We start from the raw sequence: 23,181 nt of genomic DNA, 5'->3' as shown, positions 1-23,181 counted from the left end.
TGAAAAACACATGCCCAGTTTTAATTCAATATAAGTTTTTTTTTAGAAACTAATAATATTATTTTTTATGTTAGATTTATTTTTATATATCAATTTTTTTTAATATGTTAATTTTGATTTTATAAACCAATATGGTTTACATGTAAAAAATTATATATTATTATATTAGTTTTGGCCCTCCTATTAAATGATGTCAGCTCCGCACCTGGCAGTGTTGAATGTCATTTAAAGTTTCAATTTAACGCATAAATTCATCAACTCAACGTATAACATGTATTTCTAGATCCAAATAAAACAAAATAACACCAAAAGACAAATATCCAAATCAAATGGTCTTTCTAGCGGATGCACGTCCCTCAATTCGGCTCATTCCACTGCCGAATATGTTTTTCCGGCAACCCTTTGTCTCTCCCCCCTCCCTTTCTTGTCTAACACGTGAATGGTACACCTTACCATCCAAGCCTTTAAAAATTCTTTCGCCACGTGTTGTTTTAAAGAAAGACCATCTTAATTTCAAGGCTTCAGCGATCATCTAAACCCTTAAAAATTCATCCGCTTCCTGTTGTTTTTCTAAGAATCTTTTCAATGATTTATATTATTCTGTAAAATATACAGTGAGTGGAAAAGACACTCAAATGATGTGAAGGTAGGTGAGGTAGTGATTACTAGATGCGATGTCCGCAGGATCATATCTAAACCTTGAAAATTCATTGGTTACCTGTTGTTTTTCTAAGAATCTTTTCAATGATGTATATAATTCCTTAAAATATACAGTGAGTGGAAAAGACACCGAGTAAGAACAAAAGCGTTTCAAAAGTAGTGGTGTGGCCAGGGCTAGCAGAAAGAAATGGCCATCAATGATTGCTGAAATGAAGATAGGATTTTAAACACTGTATCGATTATCGAGAGTAGTGGTGTGGCTAGGTCTAGCAGAAAGATATGGCCATCGGAACTCCGCTGTTATTGGACAACCCCGTGAAGGACTCCGTTGACTACAAAGGCCGTCCGGTTTATAGATTCAATTCTGGAGGATGGAAATCTACACTTTTTATTATAGGTATGTGTTGGTAGCAGAACTAAACATCACTCAAAAGATATTTGGTATTTTGTTTGATGTAAATATTTAACCCAGCTAGTCTGCGTTTGCAGTTGTGGAAGTTGCAGAGAGGTCTGCATATTATGGGATATCAGGGAACTTGATAACGTACTTGACAGGGCCCTTAGGACAGTCAACGGTTACTGCTGCGGAGAACATGAATGTTTGGTCTGGAACATCATGGTTGCTGCCATTGTTAGGTGCATTTGTTGCTGATTCTTTCATTGGTAGATATAGAACCATTGTTGTCTCTACGCTTATCTACATCTTGGTAACTATTTAGATTTGCTTGTGATTGTCTAATATTTGCTGACGTAACTGTTCATGCTAGTCTGAACATAAGGGCATCCATAACGTAATCTCAATTCACAGGGACTTGGCCTGCTGGCTCTGTCAGCTGTTCTTCCTCCTCCCGGTTCTTCTGGCTGCCAAATTTCCGATGGTGCCGGGTCGTGCTCTCCTGATCCGGTTCTGATTTTGTTCTTCTTTGCTCTCTATCTAGCAGCACTTGGACAAGGTGGATTCAGGCCTTGTGTTCAGGCTTTCGGAGCTGATCAGTTTGATGGACAAGACCCTGAGGAGCGCAAAGCCAAGAGCTCGTTCTTCAATTGGTGGAATTTTTTTATGAATGCTGGCATCGTAGGAATCCTACTGGCCTTAAACTACATCCAAGACAACATTAATTGGGGTCTGGGATTTGGGATCCCATGTCTTATTTTGGCTGGGGCACTTGCAGTATTTTTACTTGGAACTAGGACATATCGGTATAGTATCAGAAGGGAAGAAGAGAGACACGCGCTTTTGAGAGTCGGTCGGGTCTTTGTTGCGACCATTAGGAATTGGCGAATCACTACTGCAGTAGCCTCTGAAGAAGAAACTCACAGAGCCCAACCTCACCAAAGTTCTGGGCAATTCAAGTAAGAGAGAACTAATCTTACGATTTTTTGAGAATTTTTATAGAAGCGAATATTAACGATACCTCAACCAGAAAGAAGTTTTTTTGATAAATCAAGAACCTTTTGGAAGTACAAGCCTTTTTTAATTCAAAATGTCAAGGTTTTCTTGTGCTTACTGTTTTCAATGAAGCATCCAGTGAAATACTCGGTAAAAACCATTTTGATTTGTTGAAGCATCTCAATTTGGTAAGCAGACAAATCCATAATTTATTATATCAGAATACGTTTAATACCAAATAAATGTAATATTCCTATCCTGCAGACAAAAATTTAGCTAAACTTTCACCTTCTAAGACTGCAATTTTCGATTTTCCAATGTGGCAGGTTTCTGAACAAAGCCCTGCTTGACCCTAATGACTCGAAGGGAGACAGCAAGGTTTGTAGCCTCAGAGAAGTGGAAGAAGCCAAGGCAGTGCTTAGGCTTGTTCCGATATGGACAACGTGCTTGATATATGCTATTGTGATTGCACAGCCCACAACTTTGTTTACTAGGCAAGCCCTAACTATGAACAGATCAGTTTCAGAAGATCTCGAATTTCCTGCAGCTTCAGTTCAATTATTTATTCCTGCCACGGTTGTTGTTTTAGTTGCAATCTACGATCGTGCCTTTGTCCCTGTAGCCAGGGCTTTAACTGGGGAACCTTCTGGCATTACAATGCTTCAAAGAATCGGTACTGGGGTGTTCTTATCTTTTCTTGCCATGGTGGTCGCTGCTCTAGTTGAAATGAAGAGGCTCAAGAAAGCTCAACAATATGGACTAGTGGATTCGCCAGATTTGACGATTCCCATGAGTGCTTGGTGGTTAATTCCTCAAAATTTCTTGCTCGGAGCTGCTGATGTGTTCACCATGATTGGAATGCAAGAATTCTTCTATGATCAGGTCCCAAGTGAATTAAGGAGCGTGGGTCTTGCTCTTTTCCTCAGTGTCATCGGCGTCGGAAACTTTCTAAGCAGCTTTCTTATCTCCGTCATTGATAAAGCTACCGGCGGCGATGGTCATTATAGCTGGTTTGCCAATAACCTGAATCGGGCTCACCTTGATTACTTTTACTGGCTACTAGCTGCGATGAGTGCTGTACAGTTTGTTGCTTTCTTGTATTTTGGAAAGTCTTACATTTATAGCAGGGGAGGCGCACCATAAAAGCAGTGATTTCTCAGCCTCACTGTACTGTGTTATGTATTGATGTTTTTTATATGTAAATATATTAAAATAATATTTTTTTATTTTTAAAATATATTTGTAATATTAATATATCAAAATGCAATCTAAATTATAAAAATAATAATTAAAGATAAAAAAAATTAAAAATACTTTTTTAATACAAAAATAAACGCATTGTTAATGATATTTATAATGCAGCCAACTGTGAGGTTATTAACCTTAGGCATTTATGCTGTATTTATAAATGTGATAGTGATTTAAAATATTTTTTATTAAAAAGTATATTAAAATAATTTTTTTTATTTTTAAAAAAATATTTTTAATATCAACACATCAAAACAATCTAAAAATATAAAATAAATAATTTTATTTCTAAAAATTAAATTTCAAATTTTTAAAAAATACAATTTTAATCACATTACAAAACACTGCAGCACCCTGTAACTACAACTACTGTTCTATAAGCAGACCGAAGTAAATGAATTGAAGAAGTATATTTATTTAGCAAAATTTATTATCTTATGCAAATAGTATAGTAATAGTTTTCTTTCTAGCAATACACCGTTCCGGGTTGGATTAATAATTTTTTAAAGCTAATTTTTTTTTATATAGATTTTATAGAACTATTTAGGCTGATAATATTGTATGTTTGAAAAAAAATAATTTTTTTTAAATTAATTTTGTACATATGTTTTTGGATTGTTTTGATGTGCTGATGTTAAAAATAAATTTTAAAAAATAAAAAAAATATTATTTTGATATATTTCTAAGCAAAAATACTTTGAAAAACAAATGTTATCACAATTCTAAATATTATCTTAGTATTGTTATTAAATCTGATCCAAATGGTCAATTTTAAATTCTCCCAAGATAACTCGTTGCTGGGATTGATTTAAAATTAATATCGTGAGAGTTACTTTGATGTGAATCGGTTAAGTTGATGGATCCAAAAATAACTCGAATAACCGATAAAAAACATAATTTAGTTTAAAAAAAAAATTCAGGATCACATCTTTTTTTTTTTTTTAATATTAAAGCGACGACATATTAAATGAATCTGAACTTCACGACTTAACCCACCAAACCCACTACTCAAATAATAAACTCTACTAGATTTAACAACTTTATTTTTTATAATTATATTTTATTAATGATATGATAACAAATATAAATGCTTGTAGAATTGAGCATTAATCAAATACCAAGTCATTTTTTTAAGATTACAATAACCTTATAGAAAGCAAACTTAAACAAATTATGAAGATCAATTCAAAATAAACTAAATATTGAGGGATGATATTAGAAAAAAAAAAAAAGAAGCAAAAAACCATTCAATTGAAAGATGATTTAAAAAAAAAATTAATTTTTCATTGTTATTAAAATGGATCTAACATATCAACCTTGAAATCTCTTAACCTAACTTCTTGTCTAACCCAGGTTTAAAATTAATTTATACGGGAGTTGACTTTATATGATTAAGTTGACTTGACGGGTTCAAAAACAACTCAAATGACCACAAAAAGTATGGTTTGCTTTAAAAATATATATCAAAATGACATCTTTTTTTTTTTTAATATCGAGACGGAAACATATTGGATCTCGACCCAGGCTTTGCAGATTAACTTGCTAAACCTGCGACTTGTATCATAGTCTCCATTAGTTTAATTTTTTTTTAAAAAAACTATTTTTAATTTAATGATATTATAAAAAATAATAAATGCTTATAAAAATTGAATATCAACCAAATATTAAAATATTAGAAGAAAAAAAATAGAATGTGTATTTAAAAAAAAAAGAGGAAAAGGGATTTGTTTTTGAAAAATTAAGTTGTTGCATTGTTCATATGAACAATAAAGAAAACATTGCAACACCATAATGTTTTTCATTTCTTTTAGTAAAATACTAGATCACTTACCTCAATTTTTCTAAAAGAAAAAAAAATCCAAACATCACTAATGTGTTTCAAGAAGGAAAAAAATTTAAATCATATAGAGATTAATCCGATATGACCAGGCAACTTAACAAATTTAAAAACAACATAGATAATAATAATAATAATAATAAAATATAGTTTGACTAAATCAAATTTAAAATAATCTTTTTTAATATTAAGAAAATAACATATTGAATCGACATGGGTTAACCCAAGTTAGCTTGTAAAATTCACGGTCAGGGTCATAAAATTGTGATAATCTCATAAAAAACTAATAAAAAAACATATTGATTTTAAATAATGAAAACAAAAAATAATAATAATTAAAAAAATGGACAAAAAAATATTGATTCAACCCATGTTAACTTTTTAAATCTACATTATAAAATTAAAATAACTTGAAAAAAAATTAAAATAAATTATAAAACTAAATTATAAGGACACCATTTGATAATTTAAATATAGATTTGGGTACGATTGATTGTTAAAATGGACCGAGAAAGGGTAACCGATTAGACAAAAAACACTTTAAATCCAACTGAAAGGGAAATAACTTGTGTCATAATTTTAACAAGTTAACTCAAATTAACTTATATTTTTTTTTAATTGAATTTTTTCAATTCCATCTTTTAATACTGGTTTGATTGATATTTGAGTTTTATAATTTATTTTAATTTTTTTTATGAAAATTATCCTGATTCTACAACTCAAATTAAAATTTAACAAGTTAACTCAGGATTGATTCATGTTATTTTTTTATCCTTTATTTTAATTAAAAAAAATTATTTCATTTTTGAAGATTAAATTAATAAAAAATTGAGTTTTATAATTTATTTTTATTAAATTATTCGAATCCCATAATTTTATTTTAGTATAATATATCATAAAACACAACCTAAAAAAAACTGAAAATGCAGGCTATTTTAATGATTAGTGGTAGCATTGAAAGTATTTTGAATTATAGAGATAGGAATGAAGTATTGATGAATCTATAGGGACCAAACTAAAGTTTACGCAAGAAAGAAAGAAATGCAAAACTCTGAGGGCCACTCAATCGGAGAGAAGAACATTAATAATAATTGCTGCGGTGGCTGCTAACAATAGTTGACCAAACACCAGAGAGAGAGAAGGCCATGTCCTCCTCTAGCCAAACACCACTCCTCTCATACGACATCGTTGATGGCTCTGTTGACCATAAAGGCCGACCCGCTTATAGATCCAATTCTGGTGGATGGAGATCCGCATCATTCATAATAGGTAAATTATTTAACAAATTTTAAAATTTCTCATTTTTATTTAATTTCTTATATTTATGTATACATATTTTTCTTTATGGAAGTGAAGGTGTGGAAGTTGCAGAGAGATTTGCGTATTATGGAATTTCTTCCAACTTAATTACGTATTTGACCGGCCCGTTGGGTCAGTCAACGGCTACTGCGGCGGAGAACGTGAACGTGTGGTCGGGCACGGCGTCGTTGCTGCCCTTGTTAGGTGCATTTGTTGCTGATTCTTTTCTTGGCAGATTCAGAACCATCATTTTCGCTTCGCTTATTTACATTTTGGTAAAACATCCCGTCTCTCTCTCTAATATTGCATGAATCAAGACCGGGGACGTTCATACAGCTTTAACGAACTAATGTGCTTAAGACACTCGCTAATGATAATAATCTATGATACTTAACCATGGTTTTGTTCCTTGATGATATGTCTTTTCGAAACCATGGTTTTGTTCCTTGATGATATGTCTTTTCGAAGTGCATTATGCTCAGTTTTGGACTTGCAATTATCAGCTGTTTTTGTTTAATAAAGTTTCTCTCTCCATTGTAAAAGGGACTTGGCTTGTTGACACTATCAGCTCTACTTCCTTCCCACGCTGCTGCTAATGGCTTCCGAAGCACTGATTTGCCAAGTTCTCCGGTTCCATCTCAACTGATTTTGTTCTTCTCTGCTCTCTATTTAGTAGCGATTGGCCAAAGTGGGCACAAACCTTGCGTTCAGGCTTTTGGAGCGGATCAGTTTGATGGACAGGACCCTCAGGAATCCAAAGCAAAAAGCTCTTTCTTCAATTGGTGGTATTGTTTCATGTGTGCCGGAACAGTAGTTACATTGCTGGTTTTAAACTACATCCAAGACAATCTTAACTGGGGTCTTGGATTTGGAATCCCTTGTGCTGTGATGGTTATTGCACTTATCATCTTCTTACTTGGCACTAAAACGTATCGATATAGTATAAAAGGGGATGAGAAAAGCGCATTTCTGAGGATTGGTTGGGTTTTTGTGTCTTCGATTAGGAATTGGAGAACCACCCCTTCTGCAATAGCATTTGAGGAAGAAGTCCGTGGAACCCTACCACACCAAAGTTCTGAGCAGTACAAGTAAGAGACTTTAAAGTAAATAGCATCTGCCCTTTTTTACGATTTAAAAGTAAATACAAATGCATCAAAGTAATCAGGAGACTTTTAAGTACGCTTCAAAAGACTTTTTTAGGCTTTTTATTTGTAACCATTTTGGATTCACAAAGAACTTAATATCCTATCTGGAAATAGTTTTAAGATCTGTGATTCTTCTAAACATTCATGTAGAAAACTACTAGCTTCTTTATAATTTTCAATTTTTAAATCACCCAACCCAAAAGTACTGGTTAGTAGGTGGAAAGGTCCTTCAGCTCCATGCAGCGATTACATTGAATTGCATTGTATTTTGTCCCAAACAAATGTACGACTTCTGCCTTGAACATTGCTTCCTTGCATGCAAACCCAATAGCGCTAAATGTTATAATTGAAGAAGTCAATAGAAATTGAGATAAATGGATCCACAACCAGCATAAAAAATTGAAGGGGCTGAGGCATGAAGTCTATAAACAAAATTTACCATGTTAAAACTCCAAGCCCAAAAGCTAATTTAGTCAGTGGAGAGATCCTTAAGATATATTCACCCATAATTTATTAGGCTGTATAATTGTTTTGTATGCATAATAAATGTAGTGTTCAGCCCGTAAAATGATTTACATAACTTCTGAAATGCATCTGGTTTATGTTTCTATAGGCATTCAACAAAGGTTGTTTTCTGTTCTTGCCAGTTGGTTGAAGATCTTAGTTATAAGGCACTGTGAGAGCACAATCTTTAAGCATTTGAATTGTTGTTTAAGCGTTTGATATGGCTTCAAGATGCTTTATCGACTTCAAGTGCTTGTTGATTCCTAGCCATATAGTTTAGAGAACAGGAAACTTGAATGTTATAGTGAGGGAACTCCTATATTTCACCATGTAAAATGACTTGTGCTACTCTAGGATGTTTTACTGACAGTATCTCATCTGGTTTTTCTTGCATAAGAACTTGGAGTGATGAAATTTACATAAAGCAGTCTGAATTACTTTACTCCACATAGCACCTCTGAGATTGCAATTTGGATCTTCTAATGTAACAGGTTCCTCAACAAAGCCCTGCTTGCACCAAATGGCTTAAAGGAAGATGGGAAGGTATGCAGCGACGGTGATGTTGAAGAAGCAAAGGCATTACTTAGGCTTGTTCCAATATGGACTACGTGCTTGGTATTTGCTATAGTGTTTGCACAGACCTCAACTTTCTTCACTAAGCAAGGAGTTACTATGGATAGATCTATTTCACCCAGTTTGGACTTGCCAGCGGCTTCGCTTCAATCCTTTATGAGCCTCACCATTGCACTCTTCATTCCAATCTATGATCGTGTCCTTGTTCCTATAGCAAGAGCCTTAACCAGAAAACCCTCTGGCATTACAATGCTTCAGAGAATTGGAAGTGGTATGTTTATATCTGTTGTGGCTATGATTGTTGCTGCTCTTGTTGAGGTGAAGAGGCTCAAAACTGCCCAAGAACATGGGCTAGTTGATCTGCCAAATGTGACGATTCCAATGAGTATTTGGTGGTTAATTCCTCAATATGTCTTGTTTGGAGTTGCCGAAGCATTCACCATGGTTGGCCTGCAAGAGTTTTTCTATGATCAGGTCCCCAGTGACTTGAGGAGTGTTGGTCTTTCACTCTACCTTAGTATCTTTGGTGTTGGAAGCTTTCTAAGCAGCTTTCTTATCTCTATCATTGAGAAAGCAACTGGTGGGAATGGCCGATATAGCTGGTTTGCTAATAATCTGAATCGGGCTCATCTTGATTATTTCTATTGGCTGCTAGCTGGGTTGAGTGCAGTACAATTGGTTCTTTTTGTATGTTTTACAAAATCTTACATTTATAATAGGGGAGGCACTGTGTAAACTATAAATAGAATGTTCTCTGAACACGATCGCAATTGTTGATCTTGAACCCAGTTCACTACCTGCAACAGGGAAGCAGCCTAGGATGTTTCAAGATAATTCTTTGTTTTACGTTTCAAAATGTAATATATTTCGGTATGTAAACGTGGAACTACAGCGTAATTCTTGTTCTACTTTTACTTCATATGCCAAGGCCTGTTTGGTATTTGATTGGTGCATTAAATCATGATAGTCTGGCTTAATGAATCAGGTCTACGTTCCAGTTTCTTACCCAGCGAAACTAAATCAAGTTCGAAATCTTTGGACACCAATAGTTGAAAACATATGAACTTGCCAGCTGCGGTCTTGTCTTGTGAGTTTGATATTTGCTCTGTTAAAGTTCGTTACTATAACTGACTCTCGCTATAACTTACTCTCCTGGTCTGCAAGGGACATCCCCTCATGCTAATAATTATCTCCTCTAGCCTAGCCACTATTTCCAACCAATAAATAGCAAGCATGACACGACACCATTTTATAAAAATATATTTGTTTAAGTTCAAGCCACTAAATGCATAAAAGCTCACTCAAACTCAAACAATACATAACTCTCTTTTCTACATGATCTCTTTTCAAAAACATATTTTACCCGTTTTACATTTGTTAACTTAAACATCAAAAAGTCTTCTATTCTAATTTTGCAGGTTAGTCACCTTCAGCCTAATATAAAAAACAAACACAACGAAAAAAAAATCTAATTTTAAATTTTAAAATATTTTAAAATAGTCAAGATTAAATAAATCTTTAACTTAAAATAATTTAATTTAAATAAAATATCAAAATATTATGAAATTAAAATGTTTTAACACAAATATTTTAAATATAAAGTTAGGTCAATGTTATCAAGTTTAATGAGATCTAAAGTATCCCTTGTTTTGCTCAAATTCTTACAAAGTATAAACTTGAAAAAAACAACATGAATATAAATCATATATATTAGTTATAAATCTAATTTTAAAAAATTAATATCATTGTTAATGAAAATAATAATAATAATTTTTAATATTATTATTATTAATATCATTGTTATTGAAAATAGTACTAATTTTTTTTTATATATATACTTGGATGATTTAATTAATTAATTGAACCAAGTTCAATTTAATTCATTAACTTTTCAAAACTGGAACGGAACATGTAAAATGAAATTGGAATATTTTAGATAGAATTTTACCGAAAAATTTAGAACAAATTGAGATTTAAAATGAGATAAAAATTAATCTATTTTGTTTTTTTTTTTTAAATTAGTATAAAATATTTTAACCTTTTTTAAAATAAAAATAAAAATTGACAACCTTGCTAGTCACAGAAGATTGATTCCCTGTAATAATATTATATAAATAAGAGAGGCTGACAAGCCAATAACAAATAAAGCCAGACATTATTTTGCTGAACAAGACGGCAATTCTTTTTAAATGTTATCCTCCATATGTTAGCACTTAGCATGATTGGAACCAGATTCTGATTGCTGGTCATTTTAACTAGTAATCAGTAGCTGTAGTAAACTGAGATGTCCATTTCTAACCTCTCCAGTTCAGAGACACAAGAGGTCCGAACTCCACTCCTAAACGATACTGTTGATGACTGCGTTGATTATAAGGGCAACCCAGTTTGTAGATACAACTCTGGTGGATGGAGGTCTGCATCTTTCATTATAGGTAACACAGCTGTTTCTTTTTCTAGATTTAATCCAGCCAAAGCCATTATCTTGTGTTCTAACTAGCTTGTTTGGTGTACAAGTGCAGGTGTGGAAGTTGCAGAGAGGTTTGCTTATTATGGGATCTCTTCCAACTTAATAACGTATTTAACTGGGCCGTTGGGTCAATCAACCGTTACTGCGGCTAAGAATGTGAACGTATGGTCAGGCACAGCGTCGTTGCTGCCCTTGTTCGGTGCATTTGTTGCTGATTCTTTTCTTGGAAGATGCAGGACTATTATTATTGCCTCACTTATCTACATTTTGGTAAAAACATCTCTCAAAAACTAATTTTATTGGTTAGAGAGTTTGATTTCTAGATGTTTATAAGAGGTGTTGGCTTAGGCAGTATGAAAGTTTGTTCTCTGTGTCATCGTTGTAGGTTCCAATCTAGAAAGGGTGTGGGCAAAAAGCTTCTCGTGAATACACCAATTTGAATATGGATGACATGCCAACAAAAATCACTTAGTTTCAATCTACGAAAGCTTGGCTAGGATACCAGATCTTTGGATTACAAATAAAGTAGGCCTGTAGTCTCATAAAAGCAAATAAAAAAGTTTTGATTTTGATTTTTTATTTTATTTTATTTTTTGAGTATCATCAATCAGAAGTTAGCTGATGTATCTGCTCAGCTATTTTTCTTAGATTTAGCTGAGTTTTCTAAAAGGAATATGTTCATCTATGATTGTTGAGTAACTCAAGTAAATATTCTAGTCCTCGAGAATTGAGATGAAAGTTGCCATCTACATTGGCTTCGAGTCACATCATTTTAGTAAACTATGGATGACACACACGCACACATGTAGTAAGGAATTGACAGCTGAAACAAAGTTGTGCATTGGCAAAACAGCACTCGTTCCTGCAAATTTCTTGGATCACCTGGCCCTTTTAACTATCTTGGGTTTATTTGAAGTACCAAGGTATTTGGAAATTGAAAACAGTTCTCAAAGCTTAATCTTTGCAAGAATCAACAGAACTATAGTCTATTCGGGAGGAATTGAGATAGTTGTGGCCAAAGTTCAGTAATTGCCTACTATACTTCGTATTGGTTGCAGTTTCTTTCATTGAAACCAAACCTGATTTCACAGGTTGATAACATCTTCCTTTAGGTTTGTTTTCTTGATCTCTATTTGGATTGGCTGGACATAAATTAAGGATTTTAAACCTACCCTATTAAATAGTCAGCATGATTGTGTAATGTCTTTAAGACACCAGATACTACATATCCTTTCTTTTCTGTTCTTGAGGAGTGGGTAAACAATTTGTTCATGATTCCTGGAAATTAATAAACTTATGCTGTTCAGCTTTGGGTTTAAAGTTTCTGTCATATTTCGAATTTAATTGTAGGGACTTGGCTTGTTGACGCTATCAGCTATGCTTCCTACATCTGAGTGTCAAAGTGACAGTATGTCCTGTTCTTCTAATACACTGCAAGTGATTTTATTATTTATTGCTCTCTATCTAGTAGCACTTGGCCAAGGTGGGCACAAGCCTTGTGTCCAGGCTTTTGGAGCAGATCAATTTGATAGACAAGACACCAAAGAGTGCAAAGCCAAAAGCTCATTCTTCAATTGGTGGTATTTTTTTATGAGTTCAGGCATCTTAGTATCACTGCTAGTTTTAACATACATTCAAGACAATCTTAGTTGGAGTCTTGGATTTGGAATCCCATGCATTATGATGATCTGTGCACTGATCATCTTCTTACTGGGATCAAAGAAATATCGGTACAGTGTTAAAAGGGAAGGGAACAACGCACTTTTGAGAATTGCTCAGGTCTTTGTGGCAGCTTTCAGGAATTGGCGATTTACTCCTTCCTCAATAGCTCCTGAGGAAGAAGGTTGTGGAGCTATACCTCACCAAAGTTATGAGCAGTTCAAGTAAGAGAATTTATCGTGTCTTTGAGGTTAAAAATTTAACACAAATTGCATCGAGCTGACCTGAAGATTTTTGTTGGATGGAAATTTTTAAGTAAGATATTGATTGAAAATACTTTATTTTGTGAGCTTTAACCAGTTAGGATCAATGCAAATTCCATGATATCATATTGTGATAGCAATATGAGCTCTGATATTCTATTTAACCATTTGTATGGATAACTAGTAATAACACCGTGATTCATTTTGGGGATCCAAAGCGCATTGTAGTAGGTGGAGATCCTGAAGCCTAGCCTCTAATGGGTGCTTAAGTGCACCTTGCACTTTTAACACTTTCCACAAAACAGTTAATTACCTTTGAAATGTCTCTGATTTATGTGCTATTAGCATCAGTAAACGGCTGTTTGTTATCCTTGGCAATTGTTTGAAGATATCAATTTTAGATTTTGTTAGGAGATACACTTAATTATTTGTTGATATGTGTCTAAGATGCTGTATTGTCTTAGTGTGCTTGTTGATTTGCATCAACCAGTGGAGATTGTAACACTGATGTACAGAAGGGAGTGATTTTACATCACCATATATATTAAGTTGTGATGCTGTATGATATTTTATCAAGTGGGAGATTACTTCTGCTCTCTGTGGTCTTGAATCAGTGAAGTTTTACTCAAAAGACCTTTTGCTTTACCCTATGAAGCTTCTCTAAGATAAAAATTGATTCCAGGTTCTTAAACAATGCACTGCTTACAACAGATGGCTCAAAAGAAGATCAGAAGGTTTGTACCTTTTGTGATGTTGAAGAAGCCAAGGCGGTACTCAGGCTTATTCCAATATGGACTACATGCTTGGGATATGCTAATGTGTTTCCACAGTCCTCAACTTTCTTTGTCAAGCAAGCAGCAACCATGGATAGATCAATTTCACCAGGTTTTGAGATACCAGCAGCTTCACTTGAAAGCTTTAGCAGCATTTCCATGATCCTCTGTATTGCTATCTATGACCGTCTCTTTGTTCCTGTTGCAAGAGCTTTAACAAGGAAACCATCTGGCATTGCAATGCTTCAGAGAATTGGAACTGGACTGTTTTTATCTGCTGTTTCGATAGCATTTGCTGCTCTAGTTGAGATGAAAAGGCTCGAAATCGCTCAAGAATCTGGTCTAGTCAATGAACCAAATGTGACTGTTCCAATGAGTGTTTGGTGGTTAGTTCCTTCATATGTCTTGTTCGGAGTTGCTGATGTTTTTACCATGGTTGGTCTGCAAGAACTTTTTTATGATCAGGTCCCTAGTGATTTAAAGAGTGTTGGTCTTTCACTATACCTCAGTATCTTTGGTGTAGGAAAATTTCTTAGCAGCTTTCTCATCTCTGTCATTGAGAAAGCGACTGGTGGCATTGGCTGTTATAGCTGGTTCGACAATAATTTGAACCGGGCTCATCTTGATTATTTTTATTGGATACTTGCTGCGCTAAGTGTAGTGGAATTGATTATGTACATGTATTATACAAGATTTTACATTTACAGTAAGCATGAGAGAATCTAAGGTAATGTTTTTCTTGTTACCATCTATCTGCAATTACAATTGTTTCAAGCATGTAGCTTGTGGGGAGAGGAGTGGCATATATAAGGAACACAACACCTCGTTTGCTGCTAGTCTACCACTGCTGTAATTGGTCAAAATATTTGGTTGTCCATTTTTGTTTCAAATGTAAATGGTCTCAGTAAATTTGTAATTGGTAACAATTTCCTAAATGTGTATTTTATATGGTGACTGATTGTCTGGCTTTTGTAATTTAGTTGCCTATAAATGTAGTTCTCAGCTTACTGATATCCTGAGCTTTTGAGTTGTGAGATATTTGCATGCTCATGAGCTCACAAGTTGACTTCAGCAGGCGTTCTGTTTATTTCATGTTCTGCATCCATTCATTTGGGTCTGGAAGTATGATATTCATAGCGACCAGTGCTGCTGAATGTAACAGCATATATATTATGTTCCCAGATTCTGCCTCTACAAACATAAGACCAGTTTGATTGGTTCGGATTTGAGCTCAACCGGTTATGCAGCCTTGTCCAATGTTAATAAGTTGCATTATGTGTGTCAAGAAAATGCACTGCATGATGCGAAGCCATGGAAGATGATGTCTGATCTTGAAGACAGAATGTGCTGCATTTGCCTGAAATACAAAGACAGATGGAAGAGGTGAATATTGTTAGTTTGTTTCATTAAGAAATAGAGAAAATAAAAGCTATGTTGGGGCAGTGAGGGAGAAGGAGAGTGTGATCAGTGACAAAGAAAGGGAGAAAATATTTATGGTGACATGGAAAAAAAGTGGGCGGTCAGGATTATAGTGCAGAGAGGTTGAGGGCTTCGCTCTCTTAGTATGGTGAGGTTGGAGATGTTTGTCATAAAAAAGGTAAAGAAGAAAAGAGGTTAGGCACTTGTTGCGATGGCAACTAAAGATGCAGCTGTAAGTTCATTGTTCTAATCGAAGTATTTGCAGTTTTTACATGCATGCACCTTGGATTCTTGCAATTACTTATGTTGGGTTTTTTTTTTTTTGGTTTTTGGACATGCTGCTGCTGCTATGGAAATGTGAATTGCAATCTTTTGAATCTCTTATAGTTTTACCTTGTCAAAATGTTGAAGAACAAGGTTTCATACCTTGGAATCTGATGTCCTCAGAAATTTTGCTCTGATTAATCATCAAGAACGTGAAGATTTCGTCTTAGGGAAGCTCCATAAGATTAGTTAGACCTTCATTTAATCCCTGTTCCTTAATACTTAATGGTCTTTAAAGACATTCTTAGATAACATGGATGAAGCTTCTATTTTTCTTGAATTATATGTTTTTGCTCATGTTTAGAATTTACAATCCATGACATACAGCGCAATGTGTTCAAATACTTGGAGAACCTCACTCACTCGACTAGGACAAGACTGTTAATTGGAGTGCTCCTTGGGGTGGCTATTAGCCCTACTGTGGACTGTTTTTCCTTAATTCTGTGCCCGCAGCTTGCAAGGAAACTACTCAGTAGGTCCTTTATAAAATGAATGACCTTAATTTTGTTAGAAATACTTGCACTTTCCATGTCTTACAAACTATGAGGAGCATAGATGTTTCATTTTTATGCAATAGACAACTATTTTCCTGATATTATGTGTTTCTATAGGATATAAGAAAATGATATGATAATTTCCCTGTTGTTCTTTAATTCTTCTCATGCATTTGTTTCCTGGTTTGTGTTTCTGATTTTCATCTCTTCTTGTATACAATCTGCAGAAAACCAAAAAATGAAATGCACAAGTACTCTTCAGGGTTAATACCAGAACTTTTCTATTTGTAGTTAATTGTTTTGAGCTAAGTGCATTGTCAGATCTAAATTTTCTTAGCAAGAATCTGTTCCAAGAGGCTTAAAAAAGAAACCAACAACTGCAATTTCAAATAAGTTTTTTTACTCTTCTCCACATCTGAATTATTACTATCCATGTTCTCTTTGTATGAATGATTTAACTTTGTGAAAATGGGAAAGTTCCAGGAAGGCATGGCAGACTGGCTTTATAGTTTTTTCTATATATTATACTCCTACGCGGCTCTGCCAAAGGGGATTATATATCATAATTTCAATTGATTGAAGAACTTGATGTATAGCTGTAAATTTCGCAGGTTATTCTGGTAGACTGGCATATCATTTCATTTTTTCTTGTCTGCGATGCATTGTAGTCGTTTGCATCAGGCAACTCCATTTCTATTCTCTAAGGTGTGTTTGCAGTAGCAAGATATGAATTTACTATGCTAGTCTCTTCTCTTAGCTGTTTGCGTATGGTCTCGCATAAGTATTTTAAGAAAGCAATATGGTAGCCTTGTCATTCCCTTCTGCACTTGCATCCCTCATTGACACTCCAACCAAAGAATTTCATTTGCTGGTTTCTGTCTCATCTGGCATCATTATGCGCAAAAGGCCTTTCAATTCTCTCCTTGTTGTTTGTAACCATTTTTTATTTAATCTCCAATACTTGTCATCTTTGTTTGGTCCTGTAGAATTAGTCATCAGGGTGCTGATTTTATTATCTAATGTGCAGAGATTAGTTGACAATCAAAATTTGTAGAGAGCATGGCTGCATGTAAAAACCAAAAGAAAGCAGCGATACGAGACTCTCATAGGACTTGCTTTTGTTAACCTTTTGTGCTTCGAAGTCTCAGTGATGCGCAAAGAGTTGAATGAAATAGCTGGTAGAATTGCTTTCTCCATCGATCCTTCTATTTCTGCATAATTTATCCTTGTCTAATGTTCAAGTTCTCTGCAGGCATGAACTTTGATTGCCTTTATGGTACAGGGGTTCTCTGCATTATGTTTTTCTTTTTCTGTTTCATCATTATCTCTATACCACCCTTCTGTTTGTAACAGAAACAGAGGAAAGTCCATGTAGGACTTCTATCTCATCATAACAGAAACAGAGGAAAGTCCATGCAGGACTTCTATCTCATCCTTATCTAGTAGTGGTTTTGAATCCTCTCTTATCTTCTTATCTCGTGTAACAACTTCCCTCTGTTAACAATATAAATGTACATGTGATGATAGTGAAAATAATCAATAAGATTCTTCTAAACTTATATTGTTTACATGGTATCAGAGCTTTTTGGCTAACACCCTTAAACATATCATTTTTCATGGCTTCCTTTAGTCCAAACATCACTTTTCCAATTATTAATCATCTTATCTCTGTCAAATTAGATGGCTCTAATTATCTTGGTTGGGTTTCTCAATTTCTTCCTGTTTTAAGGAAACATGATCTTCTGGGCATTGTTGATGGCTCATAATCTTGTCCTTCTAAATTTCTTGTTGATTTAAATGGACAAGCTACATTCACAGTGGATCCAAAATTTTATTATGGACCAAAAAGGACCAATATTTACTTGGTTGAATGCTACTCTCTCGAAGACAATTCTCCTTACAGATTTTGGCTTGAATACTTCCAAGGAGGTATGGGATTCACTAGCCAATCAGTTTACTGCTCCAAATCGCTCTCGTGTTTCACATTTGAAGAGACAACTTCAAAATCTACAGCAGATTATATTTATACTGCCAAAGGTCTAGCCAATCAACTTCTTGTTGTGGGCAAGCCTATTGACAATGATGATCTGATATCTCATATTATTGGTGGTCTTAATACTCCTTATACTTCTTTCATCACTTCTCATTTGCAACAAGAGATATTTCGCTCTCGTTCAATGAATTTCAATCTGAACTGCTTAGTTGTGAAACTTTGTTGGAAAATTAGACCAAGACAGTACCTCCGGAGGTTGGCTAATTTGCACTATTCAATCAATATCGAGGTTCATCCGGATTCAACAAAAAGCATAGATTTGGTCAGCCCAAATATTCTCCCTGCACTCAGCAACCATTATATTCTCCTCATACACAGCATTCATCTTGGAATGGCAGCACCATCAACACAAGTTCTGGAAATTTCTTTAGAAATGAGAATCAGCCTATGTTTATGGTTTTTAACAAAAATCGTACTCTTTGCTAGATTTGTAACAAGCCAAACCATCAAGCATTAGATTGCTATCATCGCATGGATTTCTCCTATCAGGGAAGACACCCACCATCTCAGTTGGTTGCAATGGCAACACACACTCACAATGTCAATGACAATGAACCATGGTTTGCTGATAGTGGTGCTAACAATCACATCACTACTACATTGGATAACTTGGCCCTACAACAACCATATCAAGGTGAAGAAACAGTGACTATTGGGAATGGTGGTGGTTTGCAAATCTCCAATACTGGCTCTACACTTATCCAAACACCTACGTCTACACTTCATTTAAACAATGTTTTTCATTGTCCTTCAGCTTCTGTTAATCTGCTTTCTATTCAACAGTTTTGTGCTGATAATAATTGTTATTTTCAACTTACTTCTAGTTGTTTTCTTGTGAAGGACATGCAAATGGGAGAAATTCTGTTACAGGGGCCAAGTAAAGCTGATCTATATCCGATATACTTGAAACATTTCTCATCAAATAAAAGTCGTAGTTTGGTTGCTTTTATTGGTGTCAAAGCTCCAGTTTCAGTTTGGTATAATCAACTTGGTTATCCGTCTTCTTCTGTATTCCAACATTTATCACATCATTTTTAGTTGTCTGTGTCTGGTCTATGACGAAAAGAATCTTTATGTGAGCCATGTCAATTGAAAAAAAAGCAAAAAGCTTCCATTTTTCATTTATAGTCGTGTATCGAATTTTCCTCTTGAGCTTATACACTCTAATGTGTGGACCTCTCCAGTAGAGTTAATAAGTGGCTGCAAGTTTTCTGTCTTATTTGTTGATGATTTTTCCTGTTTCACTTGGCTCTTTCCATTGAAACACAAGTCAGACGTCTTTGTTTATTTTCTTAAATTCAAATGCTTAGTTGAAAATCTTCTGTCTCGAAGAATTAAACCATTACAAACTGATGAGGGTGGAGAATTCATTTCTTCTCAGTTCAGAACATTTCTTGCAAATAATGTTATTGCTCATAGAATTTCTTGTCCATACACATTCGAACAAAATGGTATAGCGGAACGCAAGCATCGTCATGTGGTTGAATTTGGCTTAGCTCTTCTTACTCACTCACATTTGCTTAACAAATATTGGGTTGATACTTTTCTTATTGCCATCTATCTCATCAACAGATTACCCACTCCAACATTAAATAACAATACTTCATACACCAAGTTATTTAATGCAGAGCCAGATTATTCTATTCTCAGATTTTTTGGTTGTGTGTGCTATCCATTACTAAGACCTTAAAATGATCATAAATTATCTTTTTGCAGTAAACGGTGTATTTTTTTGGGTTATTGTTCCAATTCTAAAGGATATCGATGTCTTGATTCTTTAACCAATAGAGATTATATTTCACGACATGTCACGTTTGATGAGCATGTGTTTCCAGCTAAGGATATATATTCAGCTACTCCCCCACAACAAGACTATCCCTCTACTATCTCTCACACGGAATTGACAAGTAAGTTTTTATCTCTTCCACCGACTTTAAATTTATGTACTCCTATTTCTCCTACTGTTAACACATCTGCAGATATTTCCCCACAAGGTACATCATCCTCTCTTCTAGTTCCACCAATCGTATTTTTGTCACCTATAGTTTTAGAATCCCCACATCATATGCCTGAGATATTTGCACCAACATAATCTATACCCTCTCATTCCCTAGACATTTCCTCTACTACACAACCATCTTTAGAGTGTTCTTCTTTGCCTTCTTGGATGTTTACTCGTAGCAGTATTGGATCTCTCAAACTTAAACAACTTTCTGACTTTCACCTCTATCACTCTACAAAACATCCTCTCAAAGCCCTTCATATTATCATCCTTCCTCCTGAACCAACTACCTTTTCATAGGCCTCAAAGAGCCAACATTGGATAGATGTTATGACTGCTGAATTTAATGCTTTAATATCCAATGGTACTTGGACTTTGTGTCCATGACCCTCTCATAAATATGTGATTCGAAACAAGTGGGTTTACAAACTTAAACAAAAATCAGATGGCACTATTGATCGTTATAAGGCAAGGCTTGTGGTAAAGGGTTTTGAGCAACAAGATGACATCAATTACACTGAGACTTTTAGTCCAATTATTAAACCAGCTGCTATTCGTCTCGTTCTTGCTCTTGCAGTTGATTGTGATTGGATTCATCTCAGTCTGATTCTGTTTGTCGCCTCTATAAATCTCTTTACAGCTTGAAACAAGCTCCTCACGCCTATTTTCAACGTCTCTCCCAGGTATTCCTTGATCTTGGTTTTATGGGATCCACTGTGGATACATCACTATTTGTATTTCTTCATGAGGCAGTGTGTATTTATGTTTTGATTTACGTTAACGATATTATTGTTACAAGCAATAAGCAACTGCTATTTCTGATCTCATTACCAAGCTTCAACATGAATTTTCAATGAAGGATTTAGGACCACTTTTTTATTTTTTGGGTATTCAGGTTCACTGAAATAGAGAAGGTCTTCATTTGCATCAATCTAAGTATATTGTTGATTTATTGAATTGTGCCAACATGACATGAGCTAAACCATCCAATCTCCATGTATTTCTAGTAAGAAGTTGTCAAAATTTGATGGTGATCCTCTTCCTGACTCATCACTTTATCGTTGCATAGTTGGAGTATTACAATATTGTACCTTGACAAGACCTGATATTGCATTTAGTGTGAATCAACTCTACCAATTTTTACATGCTCCCACAACTACACACTTTATAACTACACACTTTATTGTTTTGAATCCTCTCTTATCTTTGTATCTCGTGTAACAACTTCCCTCTGTAAACAATATAAATATACATGTGATGATAGTGAAAATAATCAATAAGATTCTTCTGAACTTATATTGTTTACACTGTTATCGAGTCTTTCTGATGAGGATTCGTCAACTGAATTAATTTTTACTTGAATCTGATGTAAGAAGCCCTTTCAGCAATTAATTTCTCATGTTCACATAATTGCATTTTGTTATGAACTGATTGTGAACAATATTTGGTTGCATGCCAAGCATGTTAGTTATCACTCTAGAGTCTATCCAAGTTCTATGAATGTGTTAGATACATGGCTAATATCTATTTACACTAGCCTCTGAGGTGAAGGTTTTTTTCCTTCAAATCTTTAAATGAGTTTGACTTTATGTTTGTAGATAGTTCAAATCAACAATTGTTCGTATAAGGTAGTTGTATTGTTAGATTCAAACAATGAATGCAATCTTGTCCTTTGATAGTATCAACTTCACTACGAAGAACACATTATAGTAATTAGAAAGGGAAGTTCTAGTCTTTTCTTGATTTCTTCACTTATGTCCATCATATAAACTAGAACACTTGAATTTACATATGGTATTAGTGTTGGGTTTCTCGAATATTATACACACAGTGAAAATTATGAAATAAAATTATTCAGGAGTCCCTAGGATCCTGTTAGATAAATCTAGAGTTATTTAGAAATTTATTACCTGAAGATCTTATCTTCTTCGGCTTTGAATAATTCTTTAAGGGTTGGGTTTTTGCAAACCATAAGTCATCCAATTGTATGATCTCTAACAGTAATCCATACTAACTAACAATGAAAAATCTTCTAAATTCCTATTTAAGAGAGAAGAATTAATATGCCTAGAGTGTTTGCTCTAATTTTGTGTTTATGTAAATTTTTTTTTCTGTCTAACAAACAACCTCTAAAAAATAGGAGGCATGGCTTACAATTCTATAGGAAAATCTAAAAAAACTTATAATATCTATATATTAATTTAGGATAATTTTAGAAATTAACTCAATTAAGTCGTTACTTGATTTTTCTAGGTCTATTAATATAATCCATGCATTAATTATATTATATTCTTTAATTTCTAAAATATATTTTAATCATACTTAATTAAATTATCATAATTTAATTTCTAACTAATAATTCTTAATTTGTATGATTCATTAGGTTTCTAATATGTTGGTCCAAATATAAATTATAATTATAATTAAATAATTTAATTTATTATCAATTAAATAATTGATTAATTTATATTTAAAAATCAAGTATATTGTGTCATGATCCCTTAAATATTAGAAAAGTCATTAGTGATTTGACTTAATATTTCAGTTACTGATTTCTTAATGTAATTAATATTATTTAATCAATAATGTTTTGATTTAACATTAAAGCATGAATTATGTTTATCATGTTAAAACATATTTGTTCTCTACATAATAATCATTGATTATTTGAATAAGATTTGAAACTCTTTTTAAATTTCATTATATATTAGCCAAGAATTTTTCAGTCAATAATACTATTTGAGAATAGATGAAATATTTTTCTTAATTCACCTAGGATAATGAATCCTCTCTTGATCATTCAAGTGCATTTATATAGTTTCATGTTATACCTAATTTATGTTATTTCGTTATCTTGATTAAAATAACATGTAATAAGATTAAAGTATAACATTCTCTATATAAGATAACTTTGTGATCTTAAGTTTAAGTATCATTAATATAATCGTCGTGTAAGTCTTTTCATAGATATAGATGATCTCTTCATATGAAATTCTCATGTGGGTCAGTTCCGTGTATATGTCTTATGACAAACACTTACATATTAATTCTAGATATCTTTTATACTTCAA

The 23,181-nt window shown here is 33.9% G+C and overlaps 3 protein-coding genes and 1 pseudogene across 3 annotated transcripts; all 4 read left to right on the top strand.

The window, feature by feature from the left end:
- Positions 1-791: 791 nt before the first annotated feature.
- LOC118035466 (protein NRT1/ PTR FAMILY 5.10) lies at positions 792-3,285 on the top strand. Its single transcript, XM_035041041.2, has 4 exons — positions 792-1,057; positions 1,150-1,367; positions 1,469-2,013; positions 2,377-3,285. Exons 1-4 carry the CDS (start codon positions 940-942, stop codon positions 3,191-3,193), a joined length of 1,698 nt encoding a protein of 565 aa, XP_034896932.1. The 5' UTR covers positions 792-939; the 3' UTR covers positions 3,194-3,285.
- A 2,930-nt stretch (positions 3,286-6,215) lies between these two features.
- Positions 6,216-9,596, top strand: LOC118035470 (protein NRT1/ PTR FAMILY 5.10). The gene is made up of 4 exons (XM_035041046.2): positions 6,216-6,404; positions 6,492-6,709; positions 6,978-7,522; positions 8,575-9,596. Exons 1-4 carry the CDS (start codon positions 6,281-6,283, stop codon positions 9,389-9,391), a joined length of 1,704 nt encoding a protein of 567 aa, XP_034896937.1. The 5' UTR covers positions 6,216-6,280; the 3' UTR covers positions 9,392-9,596.
- A 1,193-nt stretch (positions 9,597-10,789) lies between these two features.
- LOC118035469 (protein NRT1/ PTR FAMILY 5.10) lies at positions 10,790-14,774 on the top strand. Its single transcript, XM_035041045.2, has 4 exons — positions 10,790-11,088; positions 11,176-11,393; positions 12,474-13,006; positions 13,728-14,774. The coding sequence occupies exons 1-4, from the start codon at positions 10,941-10,943 to the stop codon at positions 14,542-14,544; spliced, it is 1,716 nt and encodes a 571-aa protein (XP_034896936.1). The 5' UTR covers positions 10,790-10,940; the 3' UTR covers positions 14,545-14,774.
- Positions 14,775-18,124: 3,350 nt separating this feature from the next.
- Positions 18,125-18,245, top strand: LOC118035564 (small nucleolar RNA Z247; annotated as a pseudogene).
- Positions 18,246-23,181: the final 4,936 nt, after the last annotated feature.

Source organism: Populus alba, chromosome 13 (genome assembly GCF_005239225.2).
Source record: "Populus alba chromosome 13, ASM523922v2, whole genome shotgun sequence".
NCBI lineage: Eukaryota > Viridiplantae > Streptophyta > Magnoliopsida > Malpighiales > Salicaceae > Populus > Populus alba.
Note: the sequence above shows the minus strand (reverse complement) of the source record. Positions and strands in the feature narration are given on the sequence as shown.

Excerpts from the sequence above, each read along its gene's own strand:
- LOC118035466 (XM_035041041.2), top strand. The coding sequence starts at position 940 with ATGGCCATCGGAACTCCGCTGTTATTGGACAACCCCGTGAAGGACTCC. Across the intron at positions 1,058-1,149 it reads ATCTACACTTTTTATTATAG|TTGTGGAAGTTGCAGAGAGG; the intron begins GTATGTGTTGGT and ends CTGCGTTTGCAG. Across the intron at positions 1,368-1,468 it reads CTACGCTTATCTACATCTTG|GGACTTGGCCTGCTGGCTCT; the intron begins GTAACTATTTAG and ends CTCAATTCACAG.
- LOC118035469 (XM_035041045.2), top strand. The coding sequence starts at position 10,941 with ATGTCCATTTCTAACCTCTCCAGTTCAGAGACACAAGAGGTCCGAACT. Across the intron at positions 11,394-12,473 it reads CCTCACTTATCTACATTTTG|GGACTTGGCTTGTTGACGCT; the intron begins GTAAAAACATCT and ends ATTTAATTGTAG. Across the intron at positions 13,007-13,727 it reads CAAAGTTATGAGCAGTTCAA|GTTCTTAAACAATGCACTGC; the intron begins GTAAGAGAATTT and ends AATTGATTCCAG.
- LOC118035470 (XM_035041046.2), top strand. The coding sequence starts at position 6,281 with ATGTCCTCCTCTAGCCAAACACCACTCCTCTCATACGACATCGTTGAT. Across the intron at positions 6,405-6,491 it reads ATCCGCATCATTCATAATAG|GTGTGGAAGTTGCAGAGAGA; the intron begins GTAAATTATTTA and ends ATGGAAGTGAAG. Across the intron at positions 7,523-8,574 it reads CAAAGTTCTGAGCAGTACAA|GTTCCTCAACAAAGCCCTGC; the intron begins GTAAGAGACTTT and ends CTAATGTAACAG.